This window comes from Monodon monoceros, unplaced genomic scaffold (genome assembly GCF_005190385.1).
Source record: "Monodon monoceros isolate NGI ecotype Baffin Bay Population unplaced genomic scaffold, NGI_Narwhal_1 Super_Scaffold_9, whole genome shotgun sequence".
Taxonomy (NCBI): domain Eukaryota; kingdom Metazoa; phylum Chordata; class Mammalia; order Artiodactyla; family Monodontidae; genus Monodon; species Monodon monoceros.
In genome coordinates, this window is record NW_021703786.1 from 5,534,074 (window position 1) to 5,559,755 (window position 25,682).

General features: G+C 37.3%; 1 protein-coding gene across 1 annotated transcript in view; it reads left to right on the plus strand.

The window, feature by feature from the left end:
* The window catches only part of ANKFN1 (ankyrin repeat and fibronectin type III domain containing 1), a 152,343-nt gene that overhangs the window by 33,875 nt on the left and 92,786 nt on the right, over window positions 1–25,682 (plus strand). The window contains exon 5 of the mRNA XM_029212880.1: window positions 454–567. Coding sequence (XP_029068713.1) covers window positions 454–567 — 114 coding nt within the window. The remainder of the gene's footprint in view (window positions 1–453; window positions 568–25,682) is intronic.

The following is a 25,682-nucleotide window of genomic DNA, read 5'->3' on the forward strand; positions in this document are numbered from 1 at the left end:
GGCTGCAGTTTCCTCATCCTAAAAGTGGGGATGCTGTTACTCGTTCTTTTTACCCAACAGGCTTGCAAAAAGTCTCCAACGAAATGATTTACATGAAAGTAGTTTATGAAATGTAACAGTCTCTATCTGCAATGTCAGTTCCTGCTAACACTTTCTGGCCTCCTCTCCACTGGTCCAGCCCAATCTCCTATTGTGTTTCTAAGATAATTTGAGAAGGCTTAACTGGTATTATTTACCCCTTCAGAAGATGTTCTAATGCTCAAATAAGACCACAATAGCAATGAATAAAGGCCATTGAGACTTCTAATGAAAATGTTCAAAAGCAAAATCTATTAGGCTCTACAAACAAATGTTTCCATAGTGTGTGTTTCGGGGTACCCTTTGAAGAGGCAGGAACATTGTTTGAAAAGGATTTGCTATATTAAGATCCTTGTGCTTCTCCTTCTGTCCCAGGAGCCCCTGAGGTGCCAACCAATGCTTGTCTCATGGTAACCAGCAGCACATCACTCACTGTCAGCTTTCATGAGCCTCTTAGTGTCAACGCAGCTGTAGTAACCAGATATAAAGGTACTGGATTCCAAATATTTTTGTGACTGCTCCTTCTTAAAACACAATCCATTGTTTGGGGATCAATTGTGCATTTTGTATGTTTGTTTTTCCTGCTGATGGTATTTTTTCATCCTATTTACTTTTTGGAGTTGAAATATTTCCATAGGCAGTCAAACACAGAGCAATAAAGTGACTAAGAATAAGTCACGGACCCAATTAATATTAGTATTAATGTTTCATTCCTGTTTGCAGAGGGCCTGCTCTGTGCATAGCATACGGTTCAGGACAGGACTGAGTAGGACACGCTAAAGAATCAGCCTTGATTTACAGGGCTTAGAGGCTAAGATATGGAACATACTAAATAGGGGGCATATAAATTAATAGCTGTAATAGCAGGTAACTAGGGTTGAGAACTAAAACAACAACAACATAGGAGGTCAGAAAAGAAAGAGGGATGGTTAAATGACAGAATCGGAAAGGCCCCAGGGTAGCAGTGGCAATCGGGCCTTGTTTTCAAGGACAGCTGGGAGGGGAAGCAGGAGATATTGGGAGGAAAGTGAACGCCAAGTGGAGAGAACAGTGAGCACAGGTATAAAAAGCAAAAACATGCCAGAACAAGTAGAAGAGAGTAAGGGAGCTTGCAGTGGCTCCAGGGGAGGGTTCGTGAGAAGAGGCAGTGAAATGTAATTAGAAAGTGAAACTAGGGTTAGGACGAAGGGGTAGAATGAGGAATTTAGACTTTATGTGATGAACTCTGCAGACCACTGAATAAGACAGGGACAAGATCAGAAGTAGACTTTTCAAAGATTTAAGTGCAAACACTGTGTATGATGTATTGGAAGACATATGGATTTAGAATAAGGAAATGAATTAGGAAGCTATTCAGGAGAGAGGTCACAACAGCCTGACCTGACCGCTATAGCAGCACTGGGAAAGGAGAGAGCCCACAGGAGAAAGATTTTATGGAGATGCTATGATGATAACAGCCAAGGCTTACATAGTGCCTACTATGCACCAGGCACTGTTTAAAGCCTATATATGTATTAACTCTATTTATTCTTCACAACAACCCTATAAGGTAGGTACTGTATGGTTCCCATTTTGCAGATGAGGAAACTGAAGCAATGAAATTAAGGACTTGCCTAAAGACTTGCAGCAGAGCCATAAGTATCACATTATGCTGACTCTACATATGGAAATACCCTGAACGGTCCTAAAACCTGATAAGACTCTCCACACATATTCCAAGATGCCAGGCCATATTCAGGTCCCTACTACATGTTCAGGTCCCTACTACTCCCTTGGGCCACAAAAGTGTCCAAGTAGTATATGTGCTTCCTTTCTCCTTCTAGGGCCTGTTCCCAGGAGACACTCCTATGTCTACAAACATTAGTCTACCCACACCCTGTAGCTTTCTGAGTTACTTGGAATTTTCCAGATAACTCCACTCTGTAATATCTTAGGTAAAACAGCATTGAATTGGTTATCGCTTTGGGTTTTCTGTATTAAGCTAAGAGAAGGCAGCCTGAAGCTGCCTTCATTTATAGCAAATAAATGAAGCCACCAAGAATGGCTGCCCACAGCCATCCTTCAATACAATTCTGATACTTTCTCTTGGTTGCCAAGACTTTCTGAAATTCAGAGCAAGGGCTTGCAGGCAATATTAGACATGGGCATTTTCCTTTCTTTCTACCTCTCTCCAGGGCTTTGCTAAAGGGTTTCATCAATGCTGCCCAACTTGACATTTTCTTACATTTGATTAGTGAGCTATCAGGAGCTAATTTATCCAGGCTATCAGGTATATAATACCTGACCATAATGCCAGCAAATTCTATCAACATTCCCATATTAACACATATCATCTCAGGAGACTTGCATTTGGGGGAGGTTGAAATGAAAAGTCACAAATGGGTTTTGTTAGTGACTGGAGGGGCTTAATTAAGCATTATAAATAGAATTGTCTGTTGCATTATGGAGTAGGTTTCCCTCTGTTAATTTATAAGGTTATAAATTGAGTCCTTAACCTGACTGCTCTCAAGGGCTATTTAAATTTAAGACAGCTGCCAGACTACTGTACCTAGAGACAGCAGGACAGTTTTTAATTCAGGGTCGAAGTAATTATTTAATTATGAAAATATTAGCAAAATTACCTTGAGACAAGGCTATTTTGTTTGCATTAAAAGAGAAGAAACAAGAAATATACAGAATGAAATGGCAATTATCTAATGGGTTAGAGGGAAGGTTTAACCCTGCAGTATTTAGGGTTTGGCAAAAACGTCTCATACTGTTCTCCAGAACTTCTGGGTTCAGCAAAACCTCAAGCCTATTTTGACACCTGGATGTTTTCCCCCTTCATGCTTAAGCCAGTTTTTGAAAGAAAATCTGAATCCTTCTGTTTCTTCTTATTTACACTCAACTCATCAACATGTCGGGTTTTGTTTTGGTTTGGTTTGGGTTTTCTTTTTTCAAAAAAAGTTTGTTGATATCCAGAAATATTTTAAAGAGCATCTCTTTATACACCTTCTTCAGGCCCCAAGGGCAATGCACCAGGCCAGCTGCCATCACAATTTGGAGATTAAAGGTGTAAATTTCAGCTTAAAACCCAGAAAACAGTTTTGAGTGAGACCCCCTGGACTTTTCTGCCTGCATCTTCCCTGAAAACAGAGAAATGAAGCTAAGAGAGCTAGTCTGTTTCTAGGTGTTTCCTCCTTGGACTCAAAGAATGCTTGCATCTTTTGGTCCCATCTCACCAGGCTTCATGGCTTACAGAGCAAAACTAGACTTATCTCAGATACACTGATGCTTTGGACAATTGCCAGAACTTCGTTCCACATTTTCTCCTCGCTGCCTTGGGTGACCTACCTGGAGCTCTCATTTGCAGAGGATACGTCATTTCCCAGTAGTCCCAAAGCAGAAAACGTTTTCAAAAGTGATTTTACTGCTCTTTGCAGGGTTAGGAGTGGATAGGAAGGTATCCTTTAACAGGTGCAGTGCAGCATCTATTTTCCATCTACTGGATGAATTATTTTCTAGCTTTTTTTCAAAAGCAGGCCTTGAAGTGGTCACACTGCTGTAGATGTTCCAGTGCATGTGGGCAGCACCCTGGTTTGGATGATGCCCTTCCCCACCTCTCTTCTCATCTTGTTCCCTCACAAATTAGAAACTGCCACCCTAATTCCTCCCTACAAAGGCTTTAATAGAAAATTATTAAAGCCTTTGTAGGGAAAAGTGGTGGGGAGGGATAAATTAGGAGTTTGGGACTAACATATACACACTACTATTTATAAAACAGATAATCAAACAAGGACCTACTGCATAGCAGAGGGAACTCTACTCAATATTCTGTAATAACCTAAATGGGAAAAGAATCTGAAAAAGAATAGATATATATATATGTATAACTGAATCAGTTTGCTGTACACCTGAAACCAATGCAACACTGTAAATCAACTATACTCCAATGAAAAATAAAAAGTCAAGATTTACCCTTCCCCCAAGGTCACATCCCTATCACCAAGTTAATCTCTATTATGAGTTTAATGTATACCCTTACAAATCCTTTCCTGATGCACGTACACATATATGTATATACACACAGATGTATAGTTTTGTTTGTGTGCTCTAATATAAATATCATACTATTTGTCTAGTTACACAGCTAGATTTTTTTTTCAGTTCAACAATATACATATGTCAGTGTGTTTGGATCTTCATTCTTTTAAATAGCTGTATAGTATTGCTATTCCATAGACAGAGATGCCATAATGTATTTAATCATTCTCCCACTGATGAACATAGGTGGTTTCAATTTTTTTCCTATTACATAATGTTGCAATCCTAGTATGTGTCTCTTACCTGTGAGAATATTTTTTTCTGGGATTGTAAACTGGAAGTAGAAATGTTTATGTATTCATATACTCTGTCTCACTGATCTGCCTATACTCATGCTAATGTCATATAATAACTTCATAGTATATTTTAACATCTAGTATAGCAAGTCCCTCCCTGTGGTAATATGTTCCCTTCAAAATGAATTTTAGAATTGGCTTGTCAACTTTAATTTTTTAAATCTTATTGAGATACTATCATATTCCTAGATTAATTTGGAAAGACTTCCCATCCATGACATATCTTCCTAATAAAGTTGAATTTTACATATTCAGGAAAGTTAAATAATTTTATTTATTTATTGGTCTTCTTTTCTGTAAAGTTTCATGCTGGATATATTTTACAGTTTTTGTGGCTATTATAAATGAACTCTCTTTTCAAGATATTCTCTAATGGGCTACTGTGGGACAGTAGAAGAGCTATTATAATTTTAAAACAATCTTTAGTTGACTGCTTTACTGAACTCTCTTAGTAACAGCCTTTTTTTCCCCAGTAGATTGTCCTGCACCTCATGAATATTTTTTGTCATTTCATCTTCAAGAAAGGATCATTTTGTCCCTTCCTTTCTAATACTTTGCATTCTTTTTCAGATCTCACTTCATTAACCAGAATCAATGTGAATTCTAGTTCCCGTTATATTGTGTATAGTAATTGGGATAGTAGGTGTTCTTCTCTCTTACCTGCTTTTGTCAACATGCATCTAATATTTTACTATTAAGTATGATGTCTACTGTAATCTTCTGGTAGATATCTTTTACCAAATTACAGACGTTTCATTTGGATTATGATTATTGATATACTGTTGAACACAATTTTTAAATCTCCCCTGTGGTTAGAGACCCTTTAGAACCTCAAAAGTCATGTATTTGTGCCCTTTTTTTTAGAATTGTTGATCATTTGTCTATTTTATTGGTTTGTTCGAAGAATTAACTTTTCTGATTCATAAAATGTGTTTCTTGCTTATTTTCTATTTTATTAATGTTTGGCTTTAGCTTTGCCAATTCCTATTGCTTTCCGTGGGTTTACTTTATTACTTCTTTCCTAGTTTTTTTTTTTTTTTTGAAAACTTAATTTACTTCTTTATTTACTTTTGTTTCTAATTCATGGATTTTAAGGCTATAATTTTTCCCTGATTACTGTTTTGTCCATACCCAAAAAGTTTAAAATGCATTGCTATAATGATCACTTATTTATAAATAATTTACAATTTGTTTCATTTCCACTTTAACCAAAGTTTTTAGATGAGTTATCTTAAACTTCTAACTGGCCATATATTTTGCCATAGTTTTATTGTTAATTTCTAATTGTATTATATTACAATAAGAAAAATTTTAAATGTGGACTGTACCCTGTTGAGATTTTTTTAAATTCTTACCTGTGGCTAACCAATGAATCGTGGATATGTACCATACTTGGTGTTTGAAAAGAATGTGTAAACGCCATTGGGTATAAAGCGGGAATGTGTGTGTGTGTTATTTAAATCCCTGTTTTTTTCTAAAGTACTTGTCCCTTTAATCTTTGATCTCTGAGAAGCTGCTTTATTTGTCTTGCTTAATGCTGTTTGACTCAGTTTCTGTTTGTAAATAACATTGCTTTCTATGCTTCCATTTGCCTCCTATCTTTTCTATCTTTTCATTTTCATCCTTTCCATGACATTTGAAATACATTTGTCTCTTGTAAAAAGTATAGAGTTAAATTTATTTACTCTGAGAGTCTCTTTCTATACACTTTTTAATTTTTTTTTTGTCCAAAGTGGTATATCCTTATAAGAATAGTATTAAAAAGCAAATTTGTACTGAAAGGCTTATTTATAATGAAAAAACAACCCTTATTTGCTCCATTATTACCATCCTTCTTCCCCTCAGAGCCAGCCGCTTTTTAACTCCTCCACTTCTCATAGTTACTTGTCTACTTTAATCAATAAGCTTCTATGGCTATTTTTTGATTTAGAAATTGCAGGTCTTATGTATGCAATTGGAATTATAACAGAAAAGAATTTAACTCTCTCACAATACCACCCTCATCTACACTTTCTTATTCTCTCAATATAATTATATTTCTATTTTTAGTTAAGGCAACAATGCTTATACTATTATGAGTGTAAGTTTTAGACATTGCAAACTCAAGTAGTATACTTTGATTACATTTCCTTTCCTACGTATTTTCCTCTAATCTCTAATTATATTTTTTCTTTCTTACCCTACTTACCATTATCTTATTCAAAATTCATTTCAAATGATCCTTTCAGGGTGGTACCTATTTTCCCAAGAGTAGTTTTTACTTTCCCTCTCAGAATACTCTCTGCTCATGTTCCACTGTATAATAATAACTCATTAGGTTTCCATTAGGGAAAGGCTCATTAAAACCACAAAGAAATATTACTACATGCATATCACAGTACCAAAAACTTTAGAATAGTGACAGCACCAAATGGCCAGAATGCAGAGATATCGGATCACCCATACGTTGCTGGTGGGGATGTAAAATGATACAGGCGCTCTGAAAAACAGTTTGGCAATTTCTTAAAAAACGGAACATGAAAATACCATACATCTTACCAACTGCACTACTGGGCATTTATGCTATAAAAGTGAAAGTTTTGTGTTCATATAAAAACCTGTACACAAATGTTTACAGCAGCTTTATTTGTAATAGCCCCAAACTGGTAACAATTCCGATGTCCTTCAACAGGTGAATGGTTAAACAAACTGTGGTACCTTCATGCCATTGAATACTACTCAGCAATAAAGAGGAACAAAGTTATTGATATACTCAACATCCTGGATGAATCTCCAGAGAATTATGCTGAGTAAAAAAGCCAATCCTCAAAAGCTACACAGTGTATTATTCCATTTATATAATACTCTTGAAATAACAAAATTATAAAAGTAAAGAACAGATTAGTGGTTGCTAGAAATTAAGGAGGAAATGAGGAGGAGAGAAATGGGTATGTGTGGCTCACTTTTTTGTTTTCTAAATAACTGATATATTTTTACATACCTTGTTTATCTTTTAAGAGATTTGGAGAGAAAAAGGGTAGGCAGGCATGTGTCAGTTTGGCATCTTGATTCAATCTCCAGGTCAGTTCTCTTTCTTAGCCAGGCTGTATGCTCAGTAAACATGACCTAATACTAGCATTAGCCTAAGCCAACAACTTATGAAAGCATATCTGCTATGTCAAAAAATTATGTAAGCTAGGTAAGGACAAACATGAAACTGGGTTTTTATATCAGCTAGTGAAGGGTTATTCCTGACACTGATGTCTTCTTCCTGTTATATTTGGAAAAGCACAGATCCATAGAGTAATAAGGAGTTTTTGGAATATTTTTCTCTAAGGTATGAGGAGTTCCTTGAAGGCAGAAATCTTGTCTTTTTCTTTTTTCCCTTCACCTCCTACATTCCAGCGGCACTGGCCTTCTTTCTGATCTTAAACCATTTCCCCCGCTGCATGTTCTTTGCACATGATGATCCCTTTGCCAAATACAATAGTAGTAGGAGACTTAAACACCCCACTCATATCAATGGACAGATCTTCCAGACAGAAAATCAATAAGGCAACAGATATCCTAAGTGATGTAACAGAACCGTTAAGACTTATGATATTTTCAGAACACTACACCCCAAAAAGCCAGAATATACATTCTTTTCAAGTGCACACGGAACATTCTCTAGTATTGACCATGTACTAGGACACAAAACACCCCTTCAACAACTTTAAGAGGGTAGAAGTGATTTCAAGCATCTTTTCTGATATAACAGTATGAAAATATAAATCAACCACAAAAAGAGAAATGAGAAACAAAGATTACATGGAGACTAAACAACATGCTACTAAAAAACCAATAGGTCAGTGATGAAATCAAAGGCAAAATTAAAAATACCTTGAGACAAATGACAATGAAAACACAACCATACAAAATCTATGGGATGAAGCAAAAGCAGTTCTTAGAGGAAAGTTCATAGCAATTCAGACCTTCCTCAACAAAACAAGAAAAATCTCAAACAAACAACCCAACCTACCACCTAAAAGAATTAGAAAAAGCAAAACTTAAAGTCAGCAGAAGGAAGGAAATAATAAAGATCAGAGAGGAAATAAATAAAATAGAGATTAAAAGAAATAGAAAAACAATCAATAAAATTAAGAGCTGTTTCTTTGAAAGGGTAAACATAATCAACAAACCTCTGGCCAGTCTCATCAAGAAAAGAGAGAGAACTCAAATAAACAAAAAAAGAAATGAAAGAGGATAAATAGCAACTGATACTGCAGAAATACAAAAAAAATAAGAGAATACTATGAACAATTATATGCCTACTAATTGAACAATCTAGAAGAAATGGACAAGTTTCTACAAACATACAGTCCACCAAAACTGAATCAATATGAAACAGATAATTTGAACAGACCAATCACTAGAAGTGAAATAGAGTCTGTTTAAAAAAACAAAAACAACTCCCTGCAAACAAGTCTAGGACCAGATGGCTTCACTGGGGAATTCTACCAAACATACAAAGAAGAACTTGTACTGATCCTTCTCAAAGTCTTCCAAAAGATTGAAAAGGGGGGAACACCCCCAAAGTCACTCTATGAAGCCACTATCACCCTGATACCAAAACCAGAAAAAGGAAATACCAAAAAAGAAAATTACAGTCAATATCTTTGATGAACACAGATGCAAAAATTCTCAACAAAATATTAGCCAACTGAATCTAACAACACAATTAAAGATCATACACCACAGTCAAGTTGGATTCATTCCAGGGTTACAAGGATGGTTCCAAATATGCAAATCAATCAATGTGGTAAACCACACCAACAAAAGAAAAGACAAAAACCACATGATCATCTCAATAAATGCAGAAAAAGCATTTGATAAAATTCAACATCCAGGCTTCCCTGGTGGCGCAGTGGTTGAGAGTCCGCCTGCCGATGCAGGGGACACGGGTTCGTGCCCCGGTCCAGGAAGATCCCACATGCCGCAGAGCGGCTCGGCCCGTGAGCCATCGCCGCTGAGCCTGCACGTCTGGAGCCTGTGCTCCGCAACAGTGAGAGGCCCGCGGGCTGCAAAAAAAAAAAAAATTCAACATCCATTCATGATAATAACTCTTACCAAAGTGGGTAAAGAGGGAACACATCTCAACATAATAAAAGTTATTCATGACAAACCCACAGCCAACATAATACTCAATGGTGAAAAGCTGAAAGCTTTCCCATGAAAATCTGGAACAAAACAAGGATGCCCACTCTCACCACTTTTATTCAACATAATATTGGAAGTTCTAGCCACAGCAAGCAGACAAGAAAAAGAAATAAAGGTTTCCAAATTGGAAAAGAAGAGGTAAAACTGTCATTATATGAAGACGATATGATATTATATATAGAAAACCCTAAAGATTCCACACAAAAACTACTAGAACTGATAAACGAATTCAGCAAGGTAGCAGGATACAAGATTAACATACAGAACTCTGTTGCATTTCTTTACATTAACAATGAAATAACAGAAAGACAAAGTAAAATCACATTAAAAAATACTTAGAAATAAACCTTACCAAGGTGAAAGACTTATATGCTGAGAAATATAAAACACTGATAAAGCAATCTACAGATTTAATGCAATCCATATCAAATTACCCATGACATTTTGCACAGAACTAGAACAAATAATCCTAAAATTTATATGGAACCATAAAAGATCCAGAATTGCCAAAGCAATTCTGAGGAAAAAGAACAAAGCTGGAGGCATAACCCTCCCAGACTTCAGATAATACTACAAAGCTACAGTATTCAAAACAGGATAGTACTGGCACAAAAACAGACATATGGATCAATGGAACTGAATAGAGAGCCCAGAAATAAACCCACACACTTACAGTTAATTAATCTTTGAAAAAGGAGGCAAAAATATACAATGGAGAAAACACAGTCTCTTCAGCAAGTGGTGTTGGGAAACCTGGAGAGCCACATGTGAATCAATGAAGTTAGAGTACACCCACACACCATACACCTCAAAAAACTGAAAATGGCTCACAGACTTAAATATAAGACATGACACCATAAAACTCTGAGAAAACACAGGCAGAACATTCTCTGACATAAATCGTACCAATGTTTTCTTAGGTCAGTCTCCCAACGCAATAGAAATAAAAGCAAAAATAAACAAATGGGACCTAATCAAACTTATAAGCTTTTGCATGGCAAAGGAAACCCAAAACAAAATGAACGGACACCAAGAAGGGACACAGAAGCAGAGGAATGCAAGCAGCCTCTAGAAGCTGGAGAAACCAAGGAATGAACTCTCTCCTCCAGCCTCCAGTAGGCTCATAAAGATTAACAGCATAGAAGAAGAGGCCAGAGGAGATTGGTTCAAGATGGCGGAGCAGAAGGACATGCGCTCACTCCCTCTTGCGAGAGCACCAGAATCACAACTAACTGCTGAACAATCATCGACAGGAAGACACTGGAATTCTCCAAAAAAGATACCCCATGTGCAAAGACAAAGGAGAACTGCAATGAGATGGTAGGAGGGGCGTAATCACTGTAAAATCAAATCCCATAACCGCTGGGTGGGTTACTCACAAACTGGAAAACAATTATACCACAGAAGTGCACCCACTGGAGTGAAGGTTCTGAGCCCCACATCAGGCTTCCCAACCTGGGGGTCTCGCAACAGGAGGAGGAATTCCCAGAGAATCAGACTTTGAAGCCTAGCAGGATTTGACTGCAGGACTTTGACAGGTCTGGGGGAAACAGAGACTCCACTCTTGGAGGGCATACACAAAGTAGTGCATGTACCAAGTACCAGGGGAAGGAGCAGTGACCCTGTAGGAGACGGAACCAGACCTACCTGCTAGTGTGGGAGGGTCTCCTGCAGAGGTGGGGGTGGCTGTGGCTCACTACAGGCACAAGGACACTGGCAGCAGAAGTTCTGGGAAGTACTCCTTGGCATGAGCCCTCCCAGAGTCCACCATTAGCCCCACCAAAGAGCCTGTAGGTTCCACTGCTGGGACACCTCAAGCCAAACAACCAACAGGGAAGGAACTCAGCCCCACCCATCAGCAGACAAGCAGATTAAAGTTTTACTCAGCTCTGCCCACCAGAGCAAAACCCAGCTCTACCCACCACCAGTCCCTCCCATCAGGAAGCTTGCACAAGCCTTCAGATAAGCCTCATCCACCAGAGAGCAGAGAGCAGAAGCAACAAGTACTACAACCCTGCAGCCTGTGGAACGAAAACCACATTCATAGAAAGATAGACAAGATGAAAAGGCAGAGGACTATGTTCCAAATGAAGGAACAAGATAAAACCCCAGAAAAAAAGCTAAATGAAGTGGAGATAGGCAACCTTCCAGAAAAAGAAATCAGAATAATGATAGTGAAGATGATCCAGGACGTTGGAAAAAGAATCGAGGCCAAGATCGAGAGAATGCAAGAAATGTTTAACAAAGACCTAGAAGAATTAAAGACCAAACACCTAGAAGAATTAAAGAACAAACAAACAGATGAACAATACAAAAACTGAAATGAAAAATACCTTAGAAGGAATCAATAGCAGAATACCTGAGGCAGAAGAACGGATAAGTAACCTGGAAGACAGAATGGTGGAATTTACTGTCACAGAACAGAATAAAGAAAAAAGAATGAAAAGAAATGAAGACAGCCTAAGAGACCTCTGAGACAACATTAAATGCACAAACATTCACATTATAGGGGTCCCAGAAGGAGAAGAGAGAGAGGAAGGACCTGAGAAAATATTTGAAAAGATTTTTGTCAAAAATTTCCAGGAAATAGCCACCCAAGTCCAGGAAGCACAGAGAGTCTCAGGAAGGATAAACCCAAGGGGAAACACACCAAGACATTTAGTAATCAAACTGACAAAAATTAAAGACAAATTATTAAAAGCAACAGGGAAAAACGACAAATAACATTCAAGGGAACTCACATAAGGTTAACAGCTAACTTCTCAGCAGAAACTCTACAAGCCAGAAGGGAGTGGCATGATATATTTAAAGTGATGAAAGGGAAGAACTTGTAACCAATACTGCTCTACCCGGCAAGGATCTCATTCAGATTCGATGGAGAAATCAAAAGCTTTACAGACAAGCAAAAGCTAAGAGAATTCAGCACCACCAAAACCGTACAACAAATGCTAAAGGAACTTCTCTAAGTGGGAAACACAAAAGAAGAAAAGGACCTACAAAAACAAGCCCAAAACAATTAAGAAAATGGTAACAGGAACATACATATTGATAATTACCTTAAATGTGAAGGGATTAAATGCTCCAAGCGAAAGACACAGGCTTGCTGAATGGATACAAAAACAAGACCAATATATATGCAACCTACAAGAGACCCACTGCAGACCTAGGGACACATACAGACTGAAAGAGTGGGGATGGTAAAAGATATTCCATGCTAATGGGAATCAAAAGAAAGCTGGAGTAGCAATACTCATATCAGATAAAATGACTTTAAAATAAAGTATGTTACAAGAGACAAGGAAGGACAGTACATAATGATCAAGGGATCAATCCAAGAAGAAGGTATAACAATTATAAATATATATGCACCCAACATAGGAGCACCACAATACATAAGGCAAAAGCTAACAGCTATGAAATAGGAAATCGACAGTAACACAGTAACAGTGGGGGACTTTAACACCTCACTTACACAAATGTGCAGATCATCCAGACAGAAAATTAATAAGGAAACACAAGCCTTAAATGCCACAATAGACCAGATAGATTTAACTGATATTTATAGGACATTCCATCCAAAAACAGCAGATTACACTTTCTTCTCAAGTGTGCACGGAATGTTCTCCAGGATAGATCACATCTTGGGTCACAAGTCAAGCCTCGGTAAATTTAAGAAAACTGAAATCATATCAAGCACCTTTTCTGACCACAGCGCTTTGAGATTAGAAACAAATTATAGGGAAAAAACCTATAAAAAGCACAAACACAGGGAGTCTAAACAATACTTTACAAAATAACCAAGAAATCAATGAAGAAATCAAAGAGGAAAACAAAAAATACCTAGACACAAATGACAATGAAAACACGACGATCCAAAATGTATGGGATGCAGCAAAAGCAGTTCTAAGAGGGAAGTTTACAGCAATACAATCCTATCTCAAGAAACAAGAAAAATCTCAAATAATCAGCCGTACACCTAAAGGAACTAGAGAAAGAAGAACAAACAAAACCCAAAGTTAGTAGAAGGAAAGAAATCATCAAGATCAGAGCAGAAATAAATGAAATAGAAACAAAGAAAACAATAGCATAGATCAATAAAACTAAAAGCTGGTTCTCTAAGAAGATAAATAAAATTGATTAACCTTTGGCCAGACTCATCAAGAAAAAGAGGGAGAGAACTCAAATCAATAAAATTAGAAATGAAAATGGAAAAGTTACAATGGACACCACAGAAGTACAAAGCATCCTAAGAGACTACTACAAGCAACTCTATGCCAATAAAATGGACACCCTGGAGAAAAGGACAAATTCTTAGAAAGGTATAACCTTCCAAGACTGAACCAGGAATAGAAAATATGAACAGACCAATCACAAGTAATGAAATTGAAACTGTGATTAAAACTCTTCCAACAAACAAAAGCCCAGGACCAGATGGCTTCACAGGTGAATTATATCAAACATTTAGAGAAAAGCTAACACCCATCCTTCTCAAACTCTTCCAAAGAATTGCACAGGAAGGAACACTCCCAACCTCATTCTTCAAGGCCATCATCACCCTGATACCAAAACCAAAGATATTACAAAAAAAGGAAAATTATAGATCAAAATCACTGATGAACATATATGCAAAAATCCTCAACAAAATACTAGCAAACAGAATCCAACAACAAATTAAAAGGATCATACACCATGATCAAGTGGGATTTATACAAGGATGCAAGGATTCTTCAATATATGCAAATCAATCAATGTAATACACCATATTAACAAACTGAAGAATAAAAACCATATGATCATCTCAATAGATGCAGAAAAGGCTTTTGACAAAATTCAACGCCCATTTATGATTAAAACTCTCCAGAAAGTGGGCATAGAGAGAACCTACCTCAACATAATAAACGCCACATATGACAAACCCACAGCAAACATCATTCTCAATGGTGAAAAACTGAAAGCATTTCCCCTAAGATCAGGAACAAGACAAGGATGTCCACTGTTGCCACTGTGATTCAACATAGTTTTGGAAGTCCTACCCATGGCAATCAGAGAAGAAAAAGAAATAAAAGGAATACAAATTGGAAAAGAAGAAGTAAAACTGTCACTGTTTGCAGATGACATGATACTATACATAGAGAATCCCAAAGATGTCACCAGAAAACTGCTAGAGCTCATCAATGAATTTGGTAAAGTTGCAGGATACAGAATTAATGCACAGAGATCTCTTGCATTCCTACACACTAACAACGAAAGGTCAGAAAGAGAAATTAAGGAAACAATCCCATTCACCACTGCAACAAAAAGAATAAAATACCTAGGAGTAAACCTACCTAAGGAGGTAAAATAGCTGTACTCAGAAAACTATAAGACGCTGATGAAAGAAATCAAAGATGACACAAACAGATAGAGAGATATACCATGTTCTTGGATTGGAAGAATCAATACTGTGAAAATGAGTAAACTACCCAAAGCAATCTACAGATTCAATGCAATCCCTATCAATGCAATCCCTGGCATTTTTTACAGAACTAGAACAAAAAACTCTTATAATTTGTATGGAGACACAAAAGACTCCGAATAGCCAAAGCAATCTTGAGGGAAAAAAAAAACTGAGCTGGAGGAATCAGACCCCCTGACTTCAGACTATACTACAAAGCTACAGTAATCAAGACAATATGGTACTGGCACAAAAACAGAAATATAGATCAATGGAACAGGATAGAAAGCCCAGAGATAAACCCATGCACATATGGTCAACTAATCTATGACAAAGGAGGCAGGGATATACAATGGAGAAAAGACAACCTCTTCAATAAGTGGTGCTGGAAAACTGGGCAGCTACATGCAAAAGATTGAAATTAGAAAACTCCCTAACACCATACACAAAAATAAACTCAAAATGGATTAAAGACCTAAATTTTAAGACCGGACATTATAAAACTCTTAGAGGAAAACATAGGAAGAACACTCTTTGACATAAATCAGAGCAAGATCTTTTTTGACCCACATTCTAGCGTAATGGAAATAAAAACAAAAATAAACAAATGGGACCTAATGAAACTTCACAGCAAAGGAAACTATAAACTAGATGAAAAGACAACCCTCAGAATGGAAGAAAATATTTGCAAATGAATCAATGGACAAAGGATTAATCTACAAAATATATAAATATTTATATATTTACATATATAAATATATATATTGAGCTCATGCAGCTCAATATTAAAAAAAATAACCAACAAAAAATGGGCAGAAGACCTAAATAGACATTTCTCCAAAGAAGACATATAGATGGCCAAGAGGCATATGAAAAGCTGCTCAACATCACTAATTATTAGAGAAATGCAAATCAAAACTACAATGAAGTATCATATCACACCTATTAGAATGGGCAACATCAGAAAATCTACAAACAACAAATGCTGGAGAGGGTGTGGAGTAAAGGGAACCCTCTTGCACTGCTGGTGGGAATGTAAATTGATACAGCCACTATGGAGAACAGTATGGAGATTCCTTAAAAAACTAAAAATACCATATGACCCAGCAATCCCACTACTGGGCATATATATACCCAGAGAAAACCATAATTCAAAAAGACACATGCACCCCAATGTTCACTGCAGCACTATTTACAACAGCCTGGTCATGGAAGCAACCTAAATGCCCATCAATAGACAAATGGATAAAGAAGATGTGGTACATATATACAATGGAATATTACTCAGCCATAAAAAGGAACGAAACTGAGTTATTTGTAGAGACGTGGATGGACCTAGGGACTGTCACACAGAGTGAAGTAAATCATAAAGAGAAAAACCAATATTAATGCATATATGTGGAATCTAGAAAAATGGTACAGAGGAACCAGTTTGCAAGGCAGAAATAGAGACACAGATGTAGAGGACAAACGTATGGACACCAAGGGGGGAAGCAGGGGAGGTGGGGTGTGCAATGAATTGGGAAATTGGGATTGACATATATACACTAATATGTATTAAATAGATAGCTAATATGAACGTGCTGTATAAAAAATAAAATTAAAAAAAAAAAGAACAGATAACCTATGGACTGGGAGAAAATATTTGCAAACGATGCAACCAACAAGGGATTAATATCCATAATATACAAACAGCTCATACAACTCAATAACAAACAAAAAAAACCTACCCAATCAAAAAATGGGCAGAAGACCTAAATAGACATTTATCCAAAGAAGACATACAGATGGCCAACAGGCATATGAAAAGATGTTCAACATCACTAGTTATTATAGAAATGCAAATCTCATTGGTGTGAGCCCTCTCAGAGGCCGCCATTTTCTTAAGACCGGGCCCCACCCCTATTTGCACACTTTTTAATGATGGCCATTCTGACTGGTGTGAGATGTACAAATAGCGGTGGGGCCCAGTCTTAAGAAAATGGCGGCCTCTGAGAGGGCTCACACCAACGAGAACTTCCCAGGGCTGCCACTGCCTGTATCTCTGTCCATACAATGAGCCACAGCTGCCCTCCACCTCTGCAGGAGACTCTCCAATATTAGCAGATCATTTCCTCTTTGCTTTCTATGCTGCTGGCTTCCTTTGTGATTTGAGGAGTTTTTGTAGTGGTTTTAATTCTAGAAGGAAGAATGTTTCCACCAGGTAATATAACCATGATTCCACTGAACTGGAAGTTAAAGCTGCCACTCAAGAACGTCAGATTCCTCATGCCTCTGGAACAACAGGCAAAGGAGGGAATTATGGTGTTAGCTGGCATAATTGATCCTGACTACCAAGTGGAAATTGGTCTACTATTCCAAAATGGAGGAGGATTATCTGGCATATGAACACTTCTGCTACTTGAAATAAGTCACAAATTAAGTGAATGGCAGGACTCCACTTCCCATTAAAAAAAAAAAAACCAAAAAGAGGATGTCTTCTCTTTCCTTCTCCCTGGCTGTGGGAATGTTTTAAGTTTAGTCAACTGGATGCCCCCACCTAGGACTTGAAGCTTGACCTGGTGACACAAAGAACCTGAAACAGTTGGAGATTTTTATGGCGGTAGCAGCAGAGCCAAGTGGTTTCCCATTCATACTGCTCCTGGGGCCTGACCTCGGCTGTGCTTTCAGCTGCCTGACCTCTTCACTCTTGCACATTTTTCATGTCTGGTGCTTCAGCTTTCTTGTCAATTTTGTGAGGTCCCAGAAATCCTTCCAATAAATTTCTTTTTTGCTTAAAAAAAAAAAAGTGTACAAAAAACAAATGCTGGAGAGGGTGTGCAGAAAAGGGAACCCTCCTACACTGTTGGTGGGAATGTAAATTGGTGCAGCCACTATGGAAAACAGTATGGAGGTTCCTCAAAAAACTAAAAATCGAGTTGCCATATGATCCAGCAATACCACTCCTGGGCAAATATCTGGAGAAAACTAATTCGAAAGTATACATGCATCCCAATGTTCACAGCAGCACTATTTACAATAACCAAGACATGGAAGCAACCTAAATGTCCATCGACCCATCGACAGATGAATGGATAAAGAAGATGTAATATATATATATATATATATATATATATATATATATATACACACACACACATACATACATACACACACACACGTATATACATACAATGGAATATTACTCAACCATAAAAAACAAAATAATGCCATTTGCAGCAATATGGATGGTCCTAGAAATTATCATACGAAGTGAACTAAGAGAAAGACAAATACCATATGATATCACTTACATGTGGAATCTAAAATATGACACAATGAACTTATTTATGAAACAGAAACAGACTCACAGACATCAGACTTGTGGTTGCCAAGGGGGAGGGGGGTGGGGGAGGGATGGACTGGGAGTTTGGGGTTGGTAGATGCAAACTATTACGTTTAGAATAGGTCTAAATGTAACAAGGTCCTACCGTACAGCACAGGGAACTCTATCCAATCTCCTGGGATAAACCATAATGGAAAAGAATATGAAAAAGAATATATATACATATATATATAAATATATAACTGAATCGCTTTGCTGTACACCAGAAACTAGCAAAACATTGTAAATCAACTATACTTCAGTTAAAAAAACAATGATCCCTCTGCCTAGAACATTGCTCTCCCATTGCCCACTGATTGTTCATGGCTCTATTATAAGTAATTTCTTCAGGGAAGCATTTTCAAGTATTTAATATAAATCAGGCCTATTATAAGTTCTATCATGTCTTTCACCTTTCCTCCAAAGTAGTGGTCTCGGCTTGCAAACATCTTTACTTCTGTGATATATTTTTAAGTTTAGATAGGTTTCTTTACTATATAACTTATTGCAGTCTTTAATATCTAATACATATAATAAATTATTTCCCAGATTCAACTTGAGCATCATTGGATGTTTCATGGGAATAATGTTTCATGAAACCCCGAGAGTATTTAGAACAGGAATTCTCAGACTAAGCCGAACAATAGAGTCATTTAGGATCCATACCAGGGTCGATTCCAAGACCAATCAAATCTGAGTCTTTGCAGGGTAGGAACCCAAGCATAGATATTTTTCAAGAGCCATGAGATGGCTCTAATATGCAGCTAGGTTGTTAATGTGTGGTCATGTTTTTTGATACCTATCCCTCCCTTCAGACGGTAAGCCTCATGTGAACAGGGACTTTTGTTTATCTCTGTGTTCCTAGAACTTGGCACAGGGCTCAACATTTTTATGGGGGGTAGTCAATTAATTCACTGTCACAGTGAACACAATAAACACAGTCCCCTTGATAATGGGGCTTAGAGGTTAGTGTAGAAAATTAAGCTCACTCACCTAAGAATTCAGTTCGCAGTATAAGGAAAATAGGGCCTGCCACTGACCAAAGTGTTGAGGCTGGAGTTTTTAACTGGCTTTGTCCAACACCCTCTTTTATTGAGCCTCCCCCTTCGTCCCTGTCCTTTATAAGTAGTTTATAGTTCTCTTCTCAGAGCCCCTCCCCTTGCCTTCAGTTTCACTCTTCTGTACTATGCTGGCTCCCCTAAGCTCGCTGTCTTCAACACGCTTGCCACTGGAAACTTTCTGCAAAGGTGATCACATCACTATCGAGTACAGAAGCTTATTTCTCCCTCCTCCCCATCGCACACCCCTCTGGAACTCTGGAGCCACGAAGCCTCTTGGCGGAGAGGGAGGCTCACCGGGCAGCTCTTTATTGCCCTGCAACTGTGAGATTCCCCCCCACACTTCCTCCTGAGGAAAAGTCAGCCTGTCAATCGAGATGTAACAGCGGAGCAGTGCGCTGTAACGTGCCGAGCCCCGCTTTCCCCGTCAGCCAGCCCCACCACCGCCTCATACCACCATACCCACCCCCGGACTGAACAAACTGTATCACTTACCCCCTAGGAGCCTGGCAGTTGCTGAGCCCAGACGCCACAGGGGCTGGTGAGTTTCCAGTGGCCACAGAGGCAGGTCTCCACTCAAGGCACAGCTCTGTCCGTGACTGCCCAACTGGGCACACAGATGGCACTACAGACGATGAGCCACTTTCCGAGCCACCTTCCCCCCACGGAGATTTTCTCTTGATTCCTTTTTGGCCAGAACGCTTTACAGCATTATAGTTTGTCAATAGCCCGCGACTGCTTTCTAGAATTTCTCTCCAGGAGAAAGTGTGTTTTTCTAAGAAATAGGTGTTCTAGCCTAAAGCCTAATTTCATGTGAGGGCTCAAAAATGAAACAAAAATAATCACCCTGAAGTCTGGAAACTGAGAGGCCTCTCCACGTCGTGAAGAGTGCTTCCTTTTGGGAGGTGGGAGGCGGGGGTGGTCCTTTGTACAAATTTTCCAATTATAAAAATTATGTATGCTCCTTGTACCATCCAGGGTCCCAGCAGAAAACACACTCAGCTTGAATTTTGAAGAAAGGGATTATTTACAGAGGATTGATCAGGGCTCATAAATGAACAAGAGATAGCAAAGCATGCAGGACCAGCAACATTGGGAAGCTGTTATCACCCCTACTCCTGAAGGGGTAAGGGGAAAAGCTGGAGTGGGGACACCAGTCAAGAGTTGCTGTGAGAAAGGGCATACCTACCAGACTGAGGCACTGGATGAGCCCAACTAGAAGCTGTGGGGCAGGTGGTACATGATTATTTGTTGAATGAATGAATGAATGAATGAATGAATTCACACCTTTTATTTCTGGTCCTGGAGGTGCTTAAAAACATGGAGATGATTAGTTTCAGTAAAGTACATACAATATTTTTGTCCTTCTCTTCATTAGTAAACCAAGTGAAAACGACTATCTCTGAATTCTGACTTGACCCTGACTTCTTAGAAACTGTATGACCTTGGGCACAGAGATCACAGCTTCTCTGAGCTTCAGTTTCCTCTTTTTATAAAATGACCAGGATAGTATATGATCTCTCAGGTCTCCTCCTGCTCTAACATTCTACGATTTTCATGATTTTGTCCCTTTTTCAATCCAAAGAAGTTTAGATAAAGCTGATGATCTGCAAGACTTAGAACTCTATAGCACAGAGTTAATCTAGGGGAATGAACAACCTCTCTGGTGTAGAGAAATCTTTAGGGAATATGTGAAATATTCTGAGAGGTGTACTATGAATTGGCTGAGACAACACTTAAGAAAAGTCATCACTCTTCCACCTACTAGCTTTGCTTGTGACCTTGGGAAAACAGTTCATCTCCTCTGGGCTTCAAAATAAGGACAGAAGTACCTGTCTCAGCTGCCCTGTGTGATGTTATAAGAATCAAAACAAATGAAGTAATATAAGCAAAAATGCTTTGTAAATGATACCATGCTATATATACGTAAGATGATGCTGTCATTATTATTATTAGGTTAACATAAAGGTCATGATACTAACCCATTATAAAGCCAAAATAATTAAACAATGAAATAGTGGAGCATAATAATAGGTTAGAAGGGAAAATCCATTAGTAGCTCTAAATGCAGGAATTTAAAATAAGATAAAAGTGGTATCACAAATCAGTGGGGAAAAGATGTACAATTCAATAAGAGGGTTATTGAATAGAAAAATAAAATGTAATTGAATTAATGTCTCACAGTTTATTCCAGGATAAATTATAAAGAGATCAGAGATTTCAATGTAAATAAAATATAATCATAAAAGTTCTAGAAGAAAACATGAGAGAAATCCTTTACAATTAAAATAGGAACAGCCTTTATAACCACGACTCAAAATCTAGAATAAACTCAACCTCATTAAAAAAATATCTTCAGCAGGAAGAACTTTTAGCAACATAAAAAAGACAAAACTTCATACAATAGGCACAGGCTCATCTTTCTAACATATAGACAGCTTTTAAAGTCTGTAAGAAAAAATGAGAGAAGGAGAGTTCATAGAGAAACACAGATGGCTCCTAAGCATATAAAAAGAAGTTAAATTTCTCTCATTATTAAAGAAATGGAATTTAAAACTGACCTGAGCTATCACTTTTCACCTTTCCAAATGGCAAAAATCCAAAAGTTTTAACATAAACTGTTGATTAGGCTCTAATCTAATAGTCACTCTCATATAATGATGATGGAAGAAAAATTTTTATGACGCTTACAGAGGGCAGTTTGGCAATATCTATCAAAATTAAAAATGCAAATAATTTTTAACCTAGCAATCCTTATTAGGGGTATTTATCCTACAGATGCACTTAGAGATGTATAATATAAAATATGTACAAGATTATTCATATCATTGTTTGAAAGAGTAAATTACATCACATACAGTTTATAAGAGTAAAACACAGAATATCTATCAACAGAGAACTAGTTAAATAAATTACCATACAAAGTAACTATAAAACAGCATGTGGAAATCATTATGTATTGTATGGAAAAATCTCTAAGAAAAATTAAGTTTACAAAAAGTTTAGAAGAGTACATATAATATGCTATCTTTTGTGTAAAATGGGGGAGGGGGTGGGGATCTATATTCCTATTTGCTTGAGTATGCATGAAGAAACTCTGGAAGGATACATAAGACACTAAGAACAGTGTATACCTATGAAGGGCAAGTCTGGAAACCGACAAGATGTCAGACCAGGAATTGAGGGAGACTTATCCCTGTATCACTGTTTATACCTTTTGGTTTTTGAACCACGTGGATCTATTCAAAACATTAAACTTAATTAAAAATATTAAAAGAAAAAATAAAGTTCATGGGATACAGAGGAAAAAAGGTGAGGCAATGGAAAAAGACATATCAGACAAAAGATACCATGAAGTGATAGCCTTTAGGGAAAAAGAGAGGGGCGAGGTAGAGAGACACTTTTCTTCCCATGCCCAGGAGTAGAAAATGCGCAAGCGTACACCTAAAGAAGGAGAACAAAATTTTTCTATAAATTTCCAGTGTTTTTCCTGTATTTACAGTCATGAGAGAATGAGAACAGTAAGCCAGAGTAGGAAAATGATTTCAAATCTTTTAAGGGGAAAGAAAAAAATATGTTGCTATCATTTCTGTGACCATAGGGGGTGAAATCCATGGAGCAGCTTTCCATGTTATAAAATAACAAATTCTCCAAAGGAGTCTTTTGTAGTACTTATTTAAGCTATCAGGAAAGTGAAGAGTCTTAAATGACAAGAGTGCTTACATATTTAATTTTTGTGTAACATTAGAACCATAAAAGTCTCTCTACTTAAGATGGGGAATATGTGACACATGCAGTTAATTTCCACGTTAAATTATTGAATGAAAAATACACACATTATCCATTGTGACTCCAGGATTAGGTCAGGTCAAATTTTATTGCTTTTGGCCAAGGGCTTTTGTAAGACTTATAAGGCTAAGAGCAGGTACAGTGTTATCTTTGGTATAAGTTATAGAGTTAGAATGAGGTTCTGAGTGGGAAAATACTTAGCATTTCAGAGGTAATTTCATGAAAGTCATCATGAGCCTAGCACATCACTGTGTTGATTTAACTGGAACTTTATAAGATCACTTTAGCTATGGTTTCTGAAACTGCCAAGGTTCATGTATCCACCTGATAATAAATAGTCAACCTCTTCTAGATTAATCTGTAATGGATGCTAATTTGAACTACCTCCAAGAAGTTTCTCTCATGAGACCAAATAAATATGGCAAGAGAAAAAAAGGGAAGGAAATGTGGATGATCCTCCAGCTCAGGGTTTCAAAAGTAAATATCTGATGGGCTAAAGGTGTCTAACAGTATCTACCTTCAAACCTGAACATGGACATGGAATCTGGAAAGGGTTTAATTTTTCTACCCAAGTAAAGAAAATTTGTATATGATAAAAACAGTCTACCAAATAGGGCATATTGAACAAAGTGCTATCCCTTAGATTGGCTTATGAAGAAATGTAGTAGAAGTGGTAGCACTAATAGTAGGAAATATTTTTTGAGCTTTTAGTATGTGCCAAGCTAAATGTTTTCTATGTATTATCTCATTTAATCCTTTCAACAGTCTTAAGAGGTAGGATCTATTCTTCTTTTCATTTTGTAGATGAGGGAAATTAAGAAGTTGCCCAAGTTGTACAGGTAGCAAGTGATAAAGTCAGGATATACATATTTCTCCAAAAGGCATATTCATAACATCACACTGGACCTCCATTTATGTTAAAACATATACAGGCTTCTATTGCTCTGTAGCGGGTCAGAGCTTACTTATGATCAATAGATTCTTTGTATTTGATTATGGCTTCTGAAACATAGGCTTGAAATAAGGGGATCTCAACCACTCCTAGCACAAACTGTCAAAGTATCAGAGGACTACAAGTAAGGCAGAAAATAATTTAGAACACTTTGACAAATCATTTTAGGCTGTATTTTCTGTAGATCATTTCAACTCCATACATCCATATCAAAAATAAGTTAGACTGGAATAATCTCAGAATCATATTTTAACAAAATGTCTGGATGCTTTCTTCAGTGACTGCAATTACTACAACTATTTTCAATATGAACTTTCTAGAAAAGTATTTTACTAAGCTTAAATAGCTACATACTTAAATTCCTTGTATTGGTCAATTAGTTGGCCCATCATAATATTCTGGGTGTCTTTCTGAAAATTATCATAGGTGTTTACAGGAGTTTTATCTCCCTATGTACATTTGTTTACTATATTTCCTCCATTTGTTTTCTTTGAGACATTCTGTTTAAACCTGGATTCCTATTATGAAGTAGCAAAGGTATAAATTGCTAGTGGATTAGGATAAAGACACCTGTGGAAATGATGGGACCTTTTATGTGGACCTGCCAGGTACACTCTCTTGTATTATCTTAGTGGTAGAGGAAGACAGCAATCAGATTATATTTGTCTCAATGTTATGTTCCTTATTTTAAAGATAAATATTTTCTTCAAATCTATAGAAAAAGTCAATGAATGGTATGACTTCCGTAATTAATGATTATAAAACTCTTTTGAGAATGCCTAAAATTTTAGGTTTCTATGGAAAGAATTCATTTTACAGTCTCATTTACTTAAAAGCCTGTTCATAGTGGCATGTGAATAAGTCCCTATAGCTAACAGTTCCATGATGAGGAAAACTCTATAGAAGTTCATCAGCATCTCTTTCAAAGAGACTCAAATAGCCTTCATGACCTTGTTCTTCCTCCTTACAGCAAGTTAGCCCCGGATAACTAAATCATGGCCTTAATACTCTTGTTATGCCTATTTTTTTCCTCAAACATGAGTTTAATAAAGGAAGAACAGGTACTATTTTTTAAACATAAGCAATCACAATTCCCTTCCTCATTCTTCTGAATTCGTTCCCAGTTTCTCTACTTGTTAGCTGTGTGACCTCGAGCAAGTACTTAACCCCTCTGGCCTCAGTTTCTTCCTAAAATAGGAAGGCAATGTTTCTGCCTTCCTATTTTAGGAAGTCATAAAAATGGATCCACAGTTATTTCAATAATACACAACTTAAAATAACTGAGAGCACAATAACTATTAAGCAGAAGAAAAGCCGGGCCAGTTTTGAGAGCTGAAGCCCCAAAGGACATTTTCTTTGCCCTGAGGCATCTCCTTGTTATAACCAGGAACCTATTAGAATTCTCCAAAGTCCATGTTCTTTTCTTTCTCCAACAAGTTAGGTCTTAAGA